Source organism: Haemaphysalis longicornis, unplaced genomic scaffold, assembly GCF_048455015.1.
Source record: "Haemaphysalis longicornis isolate Haplotype H1 unplaced genomic scaffold, Haemaphysalis longicornis Haplotype H1 scaffold_6, whole genome shotgun sequence".
NCBI lineage: Eukaryota > Metazoa > Arthropoda > Arachnida > Ixodida > Ixodidae > Haemaphysalis > Haemaphysalis longicornis.
In genome coordinates this window covers 97,375,798-97,390,847 of record NW_027526407.1, presented here as the reverse complement: position 1 = coordinate 97,390,847, position 15,050 = coordinate 97,375,798, and the positions used below count along the sequence as shown (strand labels likewise).

Below are 15,050 nucleotides of genomic sequence, written 5' to 3'. Positions count from 1 at the left end.
TTTTCTGTATCAACTATTTCCTGTGCCTCAAGCCGCGCATGCTTGGAATTTCAAGATGTAAGGATTTCGTATTAAAAAATTCCTCTAGGTACTCACGTTTACTTACGGGCTTTCAAGGGAAAAGCCTGGCGATACATATCGACGACCTCTTCACCGCTATATCGTATTTGGGCATCTTTCTTCGCTTTCGTTCCTTTGTGTTTCGACGGGATTCGCTTGCACCGTATTTTTTTTTTCTCTTGAACTGTGTTTGCGCCTCTCTTTTTTAACATCGTTTATTGCATTGTATTGCGGCGCGAGAAACGTAAGCAAGAATACTGGCGCATGCTACGGCTTCCCTAGAATCAGGGTTCTGTGCGGTTGCCGTACACCCGTTGTACTCACGTGCCATCGCGTACAGAGGAAGCACTGGTTCAACAACGTCAAGGTTTTCAATTCACAGTTTTAGGAATTTGGTGAAGCAGGCAAAATATTCCTTCGAAGCTCCCGATTTGGGCTAATCCCCCAAGTGGGAATGTGCTACGAAGAAAGGAATGACATCGAGGTTTGTTCTACCGCTGGCAAGGTGCTGCGATAGCCCTGTGTTAGGGCATCGTGGTTCTATAGAAAAACACGGGTACAAATCCCATCGGTTCACACAGATTGTTTTTTGTTTACAGTTCCCATTGGCGGTCATTTTCCTGATCGTACTACAACAGTAACTGTGACTACAAAAACGGCAGTTTTTCGCACAATGTGGCGCGTACAGCCTTCGTCTTAAAGGCAACAAAGGAGGATTTACCAGGTTTAAAGCCCTTTGGCCAGACGAGAGATCACTGAGAGCTTACGCTTTTATGATAACTTAGTTATCTCAAGAAACCTTTGTGAGACCTTTTATGGAGCTGAAGGCTTTTGTGGAGCCCTGAGACATCCAGCTAGCTATAATACCTGCACTGAGTACTTAACAGACACCTTGTAGGGTGTCATCCACCACCTGAATTCGCAGGATATGGTTTTTGTGGCAAAACAATGGGATTTTGAGCATATCAGTGGCTATTCTTAAGGGAGCCATGAAGAGAAAATACAACTTTGGTTAATTTGAAAGAACAAGGATTCAGTATCTCACTCAGCTCCATTACAGCCACAAAAGATGTTTTTAACAAAACAAAAAGCAAGAAGTATTTAAAAACTTTCAAATTTTGCGCCACAGTGACGTGTTATGAGCAAGAATGACGTTATACGGGCCAACAATAAAACATAATTTTCAGTGCGTTAACTGCACGTTAGCATTTAAGTGATGCGGTCAAATGGAACTAGAGGCCCCATTACAGACGTCCAGTCATGTGTCGCCGCGACAGGTCAGTTAGGCGGCCGCCAATAGCACAAACAAGGTTCCGTGATGTCATATAAAAGTTGCGTGAAATTGGCTAGGGGGTCGCGACTGCTTCAGACGTTTTCTTTCATATCTTCGTTATTTTTTCGAAGATTGCGATGATATTGGTATCATTTATATCGGGACTAAGCACTACTTCTAATAAACCCAACTTGTATTTTGTCTTCATGGCTCCTTTAAAACATCGAAGATATCAGAAAGCAACGCGACTGAGTTGTAAAACGAGTTTCCGATTGCTACCACTTCAGTAGACATTTTACTGATTCACCTTCGGAAGTTAACTGCTCCAGATGACAGTACCCCCTTGGTTAACCATTTAAACAATAGGGGCGATATCAGCGACCGAATAATAAATAAGACGACGCCCCCGTAATACAACAGCCTCGTGCCTGTTCTAATTCGGAATCATGAGCCGCCATATTAGGTGCTGAGCACTTTAGGGGCCTTGCTTGGCGTCGTAGTTCGTCCGAGATCACGCCCCCAAACAGACGGTTTCCAGTTCCCTAGCGTTACGAATCGGAAGTCAATCTCATTTCGTCACGCAGTCACACGTTTTCCAGATGTGTTGGGGGGGGATATTTGCGCTACGCCGTTGCCATGGAGGCTGCTGTTGCTAAGACGCAAATAGGTACACAATAATATCAAATGCAGCAGCAATTATGATATAATGCATTATCTACCGCAAAGTAAAACCGAATTCAATGTCTCTTATAGGCTTTTATAGGAGCTGTGGTTCACTCCCTTGATTAATTTTGCTATCAACGCCAGGCTGACTCTGAAACCAGTCCAGGGAGGGCGCCACCGCCCCTCTGTCGAATCACTGCTCCCCACTTGACAGCTTGACAGCTGAACTGCTTTATTTTTTCAGTACTGTAACAAGTGTTGCCACTGCAAAAAAAAAAAAAATCTCCCGGGCCATCTCCACTAACGTGAAACCTTAGGAGGGGCGAAGGATGCTGTGTGTAAGTGCATTCTTGGCGCCTTGGCGTTTTCGCCCACGGAGATGAAACCGTTGGGGGTACAGGCCTATAGCTTTGCTGTAAAAGCCTTTTCTCTTTGAAGCATGAGCGTCTCTTGCGCGAGGCGCAAACGAGTGTGCCGGTGTCCTTTTAGTACGCGTTCCTTGTGCTTTAGTACCGTGACTACATAAGACTATGGTTACTACGATGACAGGAGACGCCAACAGCCCCAGCCCACAAATAGCTTCGCCCCTAAAAACGGGGGGTACTCTGAATGGTAAGGCTCGTGGACGGTGAACAGGTCCAAGAAGCCTCTCAAGACACGCACAAAATTACACGAATTGATCTTTCCGAGTAGTGACTCCGTTCACGGCGGCGAATTTTACAGATGAACAGAAACAAAAGGTGTTGTTAGTCGATGAACAACCTTCAGAAGTGGAGCTACATTCAGGATTTCATGACGCTTCTCTGGGTGTACGTGAATCTTTGCGATGCGTTTTCCTGGCCTCACAAAAGATGGCATCGACTCGTATGCATTCGAGCTGACGAAAGAGGTCACCGTCATCCATACGTACTGAGGACAGCGGACATAACAGATCTCATGATTTTGTGTATCATTTGCCCCAAAAGTGATCTGTATGGGAAATGGATTTTTTAACGGCTTTCAGACACATCCGTTTAAAATTGGCGCCCTGGTGAACAAGAGCAACACTGGTCTCATTCTTACCCTGGCGGTGGGAATTTAAAAAGTGGGCTAATTTGGTATCAGGTTGGAACACGGCCAGTGAGCTTTTTTAGTCAAAGACATGTGCGCCGGGGCAGGAAATTATTTCCCTTCCTTACCAGGCTTAGCAGAACGTGGATGCTGATGTAAAGCATGAAGTGGGGGTTAAAGCAACCGAGCCAAAACACACTAAACTGGACCTTGAATCGTACCCTTGCCAGGTAGCGGGAACGCTATCTGACAAGGATACAGTGTGTAACAGTGTGTACCCTGCTGCTAAACTACAACAGCCGCTGAAGGCTAACTAAAGGTTTTATGCTCTCCGCGTGGACTACCCCGGCTCCTGAATCATGAAAAAATGGTAGCGGAAACTTCGGTGCAGTATGCCGGCAGCGAGTGCCTCTCGCATGAAACAATGTGACGATTCGTGAGCTTTAGGATCAATTGGAAAGAATAAAAGTGGCGCTAAGCAGACGAATACGAAGCAGAAACACACACCACATACACGCGCCAACCTAACCAGAAACCTAAATCCCAAACCTTGCGTGGTTTGACGCCTCAAACCACGCAAGGTTTAAAATTTAGGTTTTTGTTTAGGATCAACCTCAGGGTTTACGATGGTATTATGATGTGAATGGGCGCGGGTTCATATTCCATGTGACTCTGTACTAGTAGGGTAAAACGACGCATACTTCATGTTTGCAGCGTGTACTACGTTGTGTCCGGCATTTGAGTACAAGTTGTTGGCTGAAGAAATTGAAGGGTTGGGCTGGGCAAGACTTATTACGCGGTAATCAGACAAACAGTCACCTTAGTCGACGTATGCTACACCGTGCATAAACGTTCAGTTTCTGGCAAATACCCGTCCAACATTGTTAGCAGCATTCGTGACGTGTTCAGATCAAATTAAGACATACGGAGGCAGGTAGAGAAAGTTTACCCTCGAAAGACAAACAGAACTGGAGGAATTGAGAGACAGTTCAAATCACCGCGATTCCGATGGTTGGGCGCAGCGACATGAAAGCGGACGCTGTCTCTAGGGAGAAGTTGCGATACGTCCCCGTGGAAAGCTTTTCAAAGCAATCTCCTACAGGCTTCCAGGACGCCTTGCTATAACCTGTCGAAGTTTCCCTGGCGGCTATGTTCTGCGTCAAATCTGATTTCTTCAGGGACGAAGTCAAGGTTGCTTGTAAGCCCAGAAATCGCTTTCACGTGTGCGGGTCATTGCCATCCATTTGTTGTTTTTTCTGATTTCCAGATTAAAATTGTGAACGCTATCGGTGCGTTTCCACGGCGCAATTCTCCGGCCGCGGTGTACACGCTGTGTATACGGTGTAGGGAACACACGAGAGATTGTGGAACGACGTGTACATGCTCTCTCGTTGAGGTGCATGCTTAATATCTGGTTGGCTTTTGTAGACAACAAACTTCCGAGCGACGAACACTTCCTCTGCACTCCGTTTTTAATGATAGGTTACCAACTTCAATGATAGAGTCTAGGATATTCACCACGGCATGCTGCACTTTGATGCTGATGCTGCACTTGGACCATTCTTGTCGGATTTTAACACCATGCATCATGCTGACGTCCTGGCTCTCACCGTTTAGAAATTTTTCCTGTTGTCGTATAGCAGCGGCTTCCGAAGTGCCGTACCTATGTATACAATTGTCACCCAAGGCAGAAAAATAACTGGTATAACTAAATATGGCGTGAGCTATGTACTGGCAATGTGAGCAAACTTTATCGCTTCGATCCTTCGAAAGAGCGACAGAACGGGAAATTAGCGCATGGCTCCGGCAGAGGGGGGCCTCACTTAAGCATTGCGTGTGAGACTATCTCGCCACCGGTGGCTGCCGATCGCCCGTCGCACGCCACCTCGACCTGTCCCGTGACTACCATTACTACTTGTACGAGTTCTTAAAAAAAGGCTAATGTGAGAACAGAGGCTGCTGGCTGAGCGAGTGAGATGGGAAGTTTGGACCACGACCAACTTAGTTGGTCGTGGTTTGGACATGCATAGTGCGTCTCGACAGACCGCGTTTGAAAGTGGAACCTAGAGACGTTCAATAGAGATTTTTTCTCGCTCAAAGGGATGGGGTGGAGGGGGCAGGTGCATGTGTTGTTAGAGGAGCTATCGAGTAATAGATGGGATATCATCGAAATAAGTGAGGTTAGAAGAGCAGGTGAGATCGTTATGAATGGTAATAGCGGGCATTTACTGTACTACCGAGAACATGGAGAAAGAAGAGATCTGCAGGTAGAACTGTTTATCCACAAGTTGGCAGCAGAGAATGTGGAGGAATTCTACGCCATTGGCGACAGAGGCGCAGCCGCTGTGATGAAGCTGCATAGCAGGCACATGTTAAGAGTGGTGGAGGCCTACGCATTGGGTAGTTGTACATTACGTGCTTAGAAGAAGCTGTTGATAGTTTTCACGAGCATGTTTAATTGAAATACACAATACATACGTAATTACATATAAATATTACAATACATCATGTAAAAACTATTCGGAATGTTGTACGCTAAAAATGTTTTACGCTCAATAGTTAAAAAATACTGAAAAGGTTCTACGATGAGCTCGACGCTAGCAACGTTAGGCCACTAGGCTCTACTGAAAAAAATAACTGTTAGCGAAGTTCATTTTCATAACTGTTGGTTCATTACTGTAGTTCAAAACTGAAGCGAAGTTCATTAGCGAAGTTCAAAAGGTGTTTAAGGAGATAGAGATCCAACGAGCTGCAGAGAACGGAAAATAACTGTGAATCACACAAATAAAAGAATTAAATTACACTTTTCTACATTATATTTCGGTCTCGTAACCGTTTATGTGGTTAGCCGAAGTTTAATCTCGCTAAATCACATAAACTTGTCTCAGTTCAAGATGAGGTTAGTCCACGTGTGCATTATAGTGCGGGCCGCGGGCAAGTACTGAAGGCTGAGTGGCGTACAAGCTGATCGCGATATCGATCTCCCGGCAGCTTGGCTCCCGACCTTAGCCTCGAAGGGCACGTCCACCTCCGCCAAGCCAAACGGGTGTCCACGCCGTCATCCAAGCGCTGGATTGCACGCACGTGCCGCTGGGTGGCGCTATCCGCCCGCTGTCACCTGACACGTACGAGGCCCACTGTCCTGGGACAGCTTCCTCTTTACCAGCTCATTTGGAAGCTGCTCTACTTCGCCCCCTTCATGGGAAAGCAGGCAAGTTGCGGGCTCTCTTTTCCTCGACAGTAAAGTCATTTGGCAGGGGAGATCGGCATATGCCGAATTGGAAACACAGCCGACTTCCGTTAATACGATGTCCACGGGGACCGCAAACAACTTCGATAATTAACCAAACGCCCACTTAAATGAACAGCCAATAACAACACTGTTATTAGTCCCCAACACGTCTCCCTTCTTCATTCCGTCCTTTCTTGATTCCACGTCTGCCTTCTTGATTCCAACTCTGCTTCAGTTCTCATTGCGCAGACGACTGCACAGAACACGGCGCAGCTTTTGAGCTTGAAAATTTTGAATTTTATTGACCAAGGATGGTCACATTCACGCGTTTTATTAAAAATAACTTCCAATTAACCGATGTAATGAGTTTTGCTTCTAATATCGAGCGAAATTACAATTGAGTGACTTCAAATTCTTGAGAGCCCATGGTACCGTCAATGAACATCAGGATTCGACGCGAAGACAATTGTCCATAGCCGTTACCAAAACCGACTATTGACGTATAACTGCTTCGAACCACCATAATCCCAACACGAAGCACGCCTAACACCATAATTAGCTCAGTTCACTCAGGACAATGAGTTCATTTACTGGGCAGTATTCAGCGGCCTTGCTGTACTAATGACGGGTGTTTCTGAACGGAATATCTACCATGTCTACTCCTGTTTGGCGACCCTGTGCGCTAAACTACAGAACGTAGTCATCCTACCCGTCAGCTACTATTCGGAGATACCAGAGAAATTAGTTGGTCCCGGCGTTATTACAGTAATGGCGCCCCTCTGGCTCAGTGTCATCTTATCATGGAATAGGAACGCAGCGCTAATGGGGGTTCACCGCTAATGCATTCATTCATTCATTCATTCATTCATTCATTCATTCATTCATTCATTCATTCATTTCCGCCGTTCATTTGTTTATGTATGTATGTATTTATTCATTAGGCATGAATAGATGAAAGAATACCAGTGCTATTCAGCTATGCCAATTATTAAATGATCTTGCAGATGCGGGGTCTCGTGAAGCTTGCGTACTTGAACTACAGCAAGCCCCGCCTCCAGATCTGCATGCGTGTCGTCGAAGAAGTGTTTCCAAAAAAGACGGCTCAGGTTGCCAACGCAGCACTCACCGAAACCGTAGGCAACATCCGGGACACCCTTGCCTCCTTTCTGTGGGAGGCCAAGCAGGCAAGTGTTCGAATCCCCCTATTTGCAACCGTTGTTGCTTCCTTCCAGATGAGCTAAGTTAAAAAACTTTAGCCAATAATTGTCGTCTATATCGCTCATAGGGGAAGAATTTTCAGAGCCGAATAAGTGTCGCGTTTTTATTGCGCCGCTACAGGCCACCATACGTAAGGTATTACAGGTGGTAGGGCCTTAGAGAAACTTCGTAGCGTTGTATGTGTTAGTTTTATGTATGTACGTATGTATGTATGTATGTATGTATATATGTATGTATACCTGTATGTATGCACGTATGTATGTATGTATGTATTTATATATGTATGTATTATGTATGTATATGCATGCAAGCATCGATGTATATATGCATGGATGTTCTTTCCTGCAATAATAGGCGTGTACATAAATGCTACATACATAAATGTATGTATGTATGTATGTATGTATGTATGTATGTATGCATGCATGTATGTATGTATGTATGTATGTATGTATGCATGTATGTATGTATGTATGTATGTATGTATGTATGTATGTATGTATGTATGTGTGTATGTATGTATGTATGTATGTATGTATGTATGTATGTATGTATGTATGTATGTATGTATGTATGTATGCATGTATGTATGTACGTATGCATGTATGTATGTACGTACGTATGCATGTATGTATGTACGTATGCATGTATGTATGTATGCATGTATTTATGTATGTTTGTATGTATGTATGTATGTATCTATGTATGTATGTATGTATGCATGTATGTATGTAGGTATGCATGTATGTATGTATTTACGTACGTATGCATGTATGTATGTACGTATGCATGTATGTATGTATGCATGTATGTATGTATGTATGTTTGTATGCATGTATGTATGTATGCATGTATGCATGTATGTATGTATGTATGTACGTATGTATTGTAGCGTTGATTATGGACGCGATTGATGTAATTGTCAGAGGCAACCATGCAAGGACAATTCCCCGTTGGGGATATTCGGCTTGGTGCACGCCCGACGACGAGGAGGCAGAAGCATCGCTTGGGCACGGGCCGATCGAGGATCGCGTCGGACATAGCTTGCTGAGCACGAAGAACCTCGGCTTCTCCGCAGCTCTAACTGCTCGTTAGTGGTCCAATAAACCACGCTTCAGTTTGGTGGAGTGTGCGGGTTCGTTCCCAGCGTGACTCTACCTTCGCATCGCAAGACTCCGATACCACATCCTGGAGTTACGAAGCAGGCGGCTACAGCCCGTGATGCAGCTGAACACCGACCGGGACATGGCACCGCAGCCCATCATGTGTTCGGGTGTGCTTCGCCAGCGCGACCCCCCTAACTTCGATGGAACGGATGACAACGACGTGGAGGAGTGGCTGTCGCAGTACGAACGAGTAAGCGCGCACAACAGATGGGACGATCGCATGAAGCTTAATGACGTTGTGTTCCATTTGGACCACCTAGCCAAGAAGTGGTTCCACAACAACGCCGCCACCATGGCTACCTGGGCTGAGTTCAAAAATCGTATTGTCGAGGTCTTCGGCCGTCCCGCCGTACGGAAGCTTCTTGCTGAGCAGCGTCTCCGCACACGAGCACAGCGTGCTGGAGAGACCTTCACAAGCTATATCGAGGATGTTGTGGACCTCTGCAACCGTGTTGATTCAGCTATGGCGGAAGCAGAGAAAATTAAGCACCTGATGAAAGGAATCGATGATGATGCTTTCCAGATGCTGTTAGCGAAAGATCTGCGAACCGTTGCTGACATCATCACCCACTGCCGAAGCTACGAAGAACTCCGCAGACAGAGGGCGCTTACCCGGAACTCTTCTGCCCAGGGAGAGCCGCTGTCGAGCTTGACAGAGCCGGGGGCCGATGCATCCTTGATGCGGCAGCTTCAGCAGTTTGTTCGCGAAGAAGTCGCTCGGCAAGTGTCCCTTCTTACCCTGGAGCCTGGATTAACGATGCCACCGTCTGTTCCTGGCCCATCTCCACGATACGCAGTGCCTCCGCAGCCTACCGAAGTGACTCCTTCCGTTGTCTCGCCGACGCTTCCAGCGCTTCGCCACATGATCAAGGAACAGGTGGCTGAGGCACTGCCACCCACTCTATACTATGCACCCCTCACGTATGCCGAAGCTATGGGGAGACCGGTACAGCCAGCTGGGACGTCTTTTCGGGCCATGCCACCAACCCCGCCACGCTCTGCGGTACACAGAAATCCGCCACCGGTGAATCCGTGGCGCACGGCTGATAATCGCCCCATCTGTTTCGCCTGCCGACTTCCAGGCCATGTGGCCCGGTACGGCCGCCGCAGCGTGCCCGGGATGAATGATGACGTTGGAAACCACAGATTTGGCTTTGGCTCTCCTCACGGGTCTCCGCAGCTAATGACAGACGTGTCACCCAGGTCGCCGTCGCCTGCCTCCGGTTACAACGATTTTAGCCGTCGTGACGCCGATAGCCGCCGTTCAAGCTCCCCACGTCGCCGCTCACTTTCGCCGATGCGACGTCGTTCAAGCCCAACTGAACAGGAAAACTAGCCGCCGCAGTTCCGGAGGCAAGAGCTGCGCGACTTTCGCACTGTAAAAGGCCTACAAATGTAATCGACGTATCTGTTGAGGGTGTACGTACAGTCGCACTAGTCGACACAGGCGCAGCCGTTTCCGTCATTACCGCCGATATTTGCCGCTCGCTTAGAAAAGTCACGACGCCACTGCCGCAATTTTCGTTATGTACCGCAACTGCGCAACGTGTAAAACCTTTGGCAGCCTGCACGGCGCGTGTCACAATCCAGGACGTCGTGTACCCCGTCGAGTTCCTCGTGCTGCCATCCTGCTCCCATGACGTCATTTTAGGCTGGGACTTTTTATCTCGCAATCGCGCAATAATCGACTGTGCGCGTGCGCAAGTAGAATTTGATTTTCCGTTAGACGCGCCTTACGCCGACCTTCAGTCCACTGCCCCTGCAAAGCTCACCGTGGCTAACGACACGGACATTCCTCCACGCTCGGCTGCTCTCGTACCGCTCTGCTGCTCTTCCATTCCCGACGCACCTGTTGTTTTTACGCCGTCGCCCTTATTTGTCCACCGAAAATCGCTGTCCCTGCCATTCGCCCTACTGACAGTTCATGCTGGCACGAGCGCCATAGTAGTCAACGAGTCCTTGGAGCCCCTTCGTCTCCTGCACGGTGAGGTCCTTGGCTGCGTCGAAGTTGTTGAGCCACAGCTTGTCACCGCCGTACCAGACGACTTTTCGTCATGGGTTCCAGTGGCTGGACTGAGTCCTGCCCCGTCAGCACCAGACCTGTCGCCTCCGGACATTGGCGCTTCGATCGATCCTACCCTCAGATCAGACCAACGAGTGAGGCTCCTCGCTCTGCTATATCGGTTCCGCTCTTCCTTTGACGGCGCAAAGGCACCACTGGGCCGAACATCTGCAGTTGCTCACTCCATCAACACCGGATCGCATGCACCACTGCGCCAACGACCGTACCGTGTGTCGCCGAAGGAGCGCAGCACTATTGACGAAGAAGTGAACGATATGCTCGAGCGGGGAGTAATTCGGCCCTCCAACAGTCCCTGGGCGTCTCCCGTGGTGCTTGTAACGAAAAAGGACGGTTCCATCCGCTTTTGCGTAGATTATCGCCGTCTGAACAGCATAACGCGGAAGGATGTCTATCCTGTACCACGGATTGACGATGCCCTTGACAGTTTACAAGGCGCCGAGTTTTTTTGTTCCCTTGATCTGCGGTCTGGATATTGGCAGGTACCCATGGCGGAGGCCGATCGCGCGAAAACGGCGTTCATCACTCCTGACGGCCTGTATGAATTTAACGTCATGCCGTTTGGCCTGTGCAACGCTCCTGCCACGTTCGAGAGGATGATGGACACCATTTTGCGCGGCCTAAAGTGGAAAACGTGTCTATGTTATCTCGATGACATAGTCGTTTTTTCTCCCGACTTTGACACTCATTTGAGGCGCCTGGAGCAGGTTTTGACTTGCCTTGCCGAAGCCAGATTGCAGCTCAACATGAAGAAATGCCACTTTGCGGCGCGAAAGTTGACCATACTGGGCCACGTTGTGTCGAAGGAGGGAATTCTTCCCGACGCCACCAAACTTCGCGCGGTCGCCGAGTTCCCTAAACCGACCACCATGAAGGCTCTACGGAGCTTTATTGGACTATGTTCGTATTTCCGCCGCTTTATTCGCAACTTTGCCGCCATAATTGCGCCCTTGACGGCGCTTCTCGGCAAGGAAAGTGGTATTGGCGCTTGGTCGAGGGATTGCGATGAAGCGTTCGCAAAGTTACGGCGACTCCTTACTTCCCCGCCTATTCTGCGACACTTTGACCCGACCGCGCCAACAGAAATCCACACGGATGCCAGCGGCGTCGGAATTGGTGCAGTGCTTGCCCAACGAAAAGCTGGTTTTGACGATTATGTCGTCGCTTATGCCAGTCGTACGCTCACAAAAACTGAGTTAAATTATTCGGTCACGGAAAAGGAGTGCTTGGCCATCGTATGGGCGCTTGCAAAATTTCGACCATATTTGTACGGTCGTCCTTTTGACGTTGTGACGGACCACCACGCATTGTGTTGGTTGTCGTCGCTCAAAGACCCGTCTGGCCGCCTTGGTCGCTGGGCTCTGCGACTTCAAGAGCATGACATCCGTGTGCTGTACCGTTCCGGCCGGAAGCATTCAGACGCTGACGCCCTGTCCCGCTCCCCCCTACCGGCGGAAGACTCGTGTTCCGTTTCTGTTGCTGCCGGCCTGTCGTCCCTCGACATCACGGACATGCCAGCCGAGCAGCGCAAGGACCCCTGGATTGCTTCGCTTATTGACTTTCTCTCTGGCGTGCCCTCTGCTCAAGAATCGCGTGCGCTGCGCCGCCAAGCTGCCCACTTTGCAGTCCGCGACGAAATGCTGTTCAGGCGCAACTACCAATCAGGAGGTCGCAAATGGTTACTGGTAATACCTCGCCATTTGCGCACGGGCATATGCGCATCCTTCCACGCTGACCCCAGCTGCGCTCACGCCGGTGTGTTAAAAACGTATGAGCGGCTTCGCCTACGGTATTACTGGCGGGGGATGTACACGTTCGTCCGCAAGTACATCCGGTCATGCATCAACTGTCAGCGGCGCAAATGCCCTCCTACTCCCGCGGCGGGCCCGCTGCAGCCATTGCCGTGCCCAGAAAGACCGTTCGATCGCATCGGGATAGACCTTTATGGTCCCCTTCCGTGCACAGCTGCTGGCTACCGTTGGGTCATTGTGGCAGTGGATCACCTTACGCGCTATGCAGAAACCGCTGCTCTAGCAACTGCCACGGCACGTGACGTCGCGTCCTTCCTGTTACGCCACTTCATACTTCGCCATGGTGCCCCTCGAGAGCTGCTCAGTGACCGAGGTCGCGTCTTCCTGTCGGAAGTCATCGAAGCCCTCCTGCGGGAATGTCGAATTGTTCACCGAACTACGTCGTCTTACCACCCGCAGACGAATGGTCTCACAGAACGATTTAACCGCACCTTGAGTGATATGCTTTCGATGTACGTGGCGTGGGACCATTCGGACTGGGACGTGATACTTCCCTTTGTCACGTACGCCTACAACACGGCCACGCAGACGACGACGGGATTCTCCCCTTTTTTCCTGCTCTACGGGCGGGAGCCGGCATGCACTCTTGACACAATTTTGCCGTATCGCCCAGATCAGACCGAGTTCGCACCCATTTCGGAAATAGTCAAGCATGCCGAAGAATGCCGTCAGCTCGCCCGCTCGCTCACATCTGAACACCAGCAACACCAGAAGCATAATCTTGACGCTTCCACCGCGGCTACCACCTATAGCCCTGATTCACTTGTCTGGCTTTGGGTCCCATGCCCTACACCCGGTCTCTCACCGAAGCTTGTTGCAAAATATCATGGACCCTACAGAGTCGTCAAGCAAACTTCAGCAGTGAATTACCTCATCGAACCGGTTGCGCCCGCACCCGACCGTCGACACCGTGGACGCGAGATAGTTCACGCCAACCGGCTGAAAGAGTACTACGATCCTGTGGTCTCCTCGGCACCTTGAGTCGCCAGGATGGCTCCTTTTCCACCGGGGGCGAATATTGTAGCGTTGATTATGGACGCGATTGATGTAATTGTCAGAGGCAACCATGCAAGAACAATTCCCCGTTGGGGATATTCGGCTTGGTGCACGCCCGACGACGAGGAGGCAGAAGCATCGCTTGGGCACGGGCCGATCGAGGATCGCGTTGGACATAGCTTGCTGAGCACGAAGAACCTCGGCTTCTCCGCAGCTCTAACTGCTCGTTAGTGGTCCAATAAACCACGCTTCAGTATGTATGTATGTATGTATGTATGTATGTATGTATGTATGTATACCTGTATGTATGCACGTATGTATGTATGTATGTATGTATTTATATATGTATCTATTATGTATGTATATGCAAGCAAGCATCGATGTATATTGTCACGAAGACAAGGACGATGCAGTTGTGTTGAATGAGAAACACGTTTATTGGAGCGAACTTGTGCTCCCCTAACAACTCAAAAGAATACAGAGGCGGCGAAGCAGCGGTCAACTAAGTGACTTGCACAGGCGAGTGTCGTCGAATCGAATGCCCCGGCGTCCGCACTGCAGGCTTTTTATCTTTTGGCGCGCGTGGTTCTCGAAACGTCGATTCGCATCGAGAACATAGTAGATCCAAGAAGATTATTCTGGGCTGTTCACGTTAGATCGGAATGCTCTCCCTATCACAACAGATAACACATGCGGCACAGAAAGAAAGAATGGAACACGCGCTTCCCTTGGCGCAGAGATAACACAGACCGGCGCAGCCGGGCGGTAAAAGCAAAACACAAATAAACAAACCCAATGTATGGTTCGCGGCATTACCCCCCCCCCTCTAAGAGTGCATCGACCCGATGCTAACATAAGCGACAGTCCAAACAAATGAAAATAAAAGTTCGTCATCGTCCGTAGAAAGGTTTTAAGCGAACCACGTGGACGACTTCAGGCCGCGTGCGTCGTCGTGATGTGCCGGAGTCACCATCGGGGATTACGTCGTAGGTAAGTTGGCCAACATGTCGTAGAATCTGGTAGGGTCCGAAATACCGTCGCAGGAGCTTCTCACTGAGTCCGCGTCGTCGAATGGGAGTCCAAACCCACACACGATCCCCTGGTTGGTACTCGGCGTCTCGGCGTCGGAGGTTGTAGCGGCCCGCATCTACCAGCTGCTGGTCCGTTATACGAACTCGAGCGAGCTGGCGGGCCTCCTCCGCACGTTGAAGATATCCGTGGACGTCGGCGTTGAGGTCGTCGTCTTCTACGTGCGGAAGCATGGCGTCGAGCATCGTAGTCGGCCTTCTACCGTAGACAAGCTCGAACGGCGTCAGCTGTGTCGTCTCCTGGATAGCCGTGTTGTACGCAAACGTGACATACGGGAGCACTTCGTCCCAAGTCTTATGTTCAACGTCAACGTACATTGATAGCATATCTGCGATTGTCTTGTTCAGACGTTCTGTTAGTCCGTTCGTTTGGGGGTGGTACGCCGTCGTTCTTCGGTGATCCGTGTTGCTGT

General features: G+C 49.3%; 1 protein-coding gene across 1 annotated transcript in view; it reads left to right on the top strand.

Moving 5' to 3' along the window:
- Window positions 1-15,050, top strand: part of LOC144143153 (uncharacterized) — a 66,262-nt gene that overhangs the window by 38,000 nt on the left and 13,212 nt on the right. Inside the window, exons 5-6 of the mRNA XM_077674955.1 lie at window positions 6,038-6,257; window positions 7,283-7,462. Coding sequence (XP_077531081.1) covers window positions 6,038-6,257; window positions 7,283-7,462 — 400 coding nt within the window. The remainder of the gene's footprint in view (window positions 1-6,037; window positions 6,258-7,282; window positions 7,463-15,050) is intronic.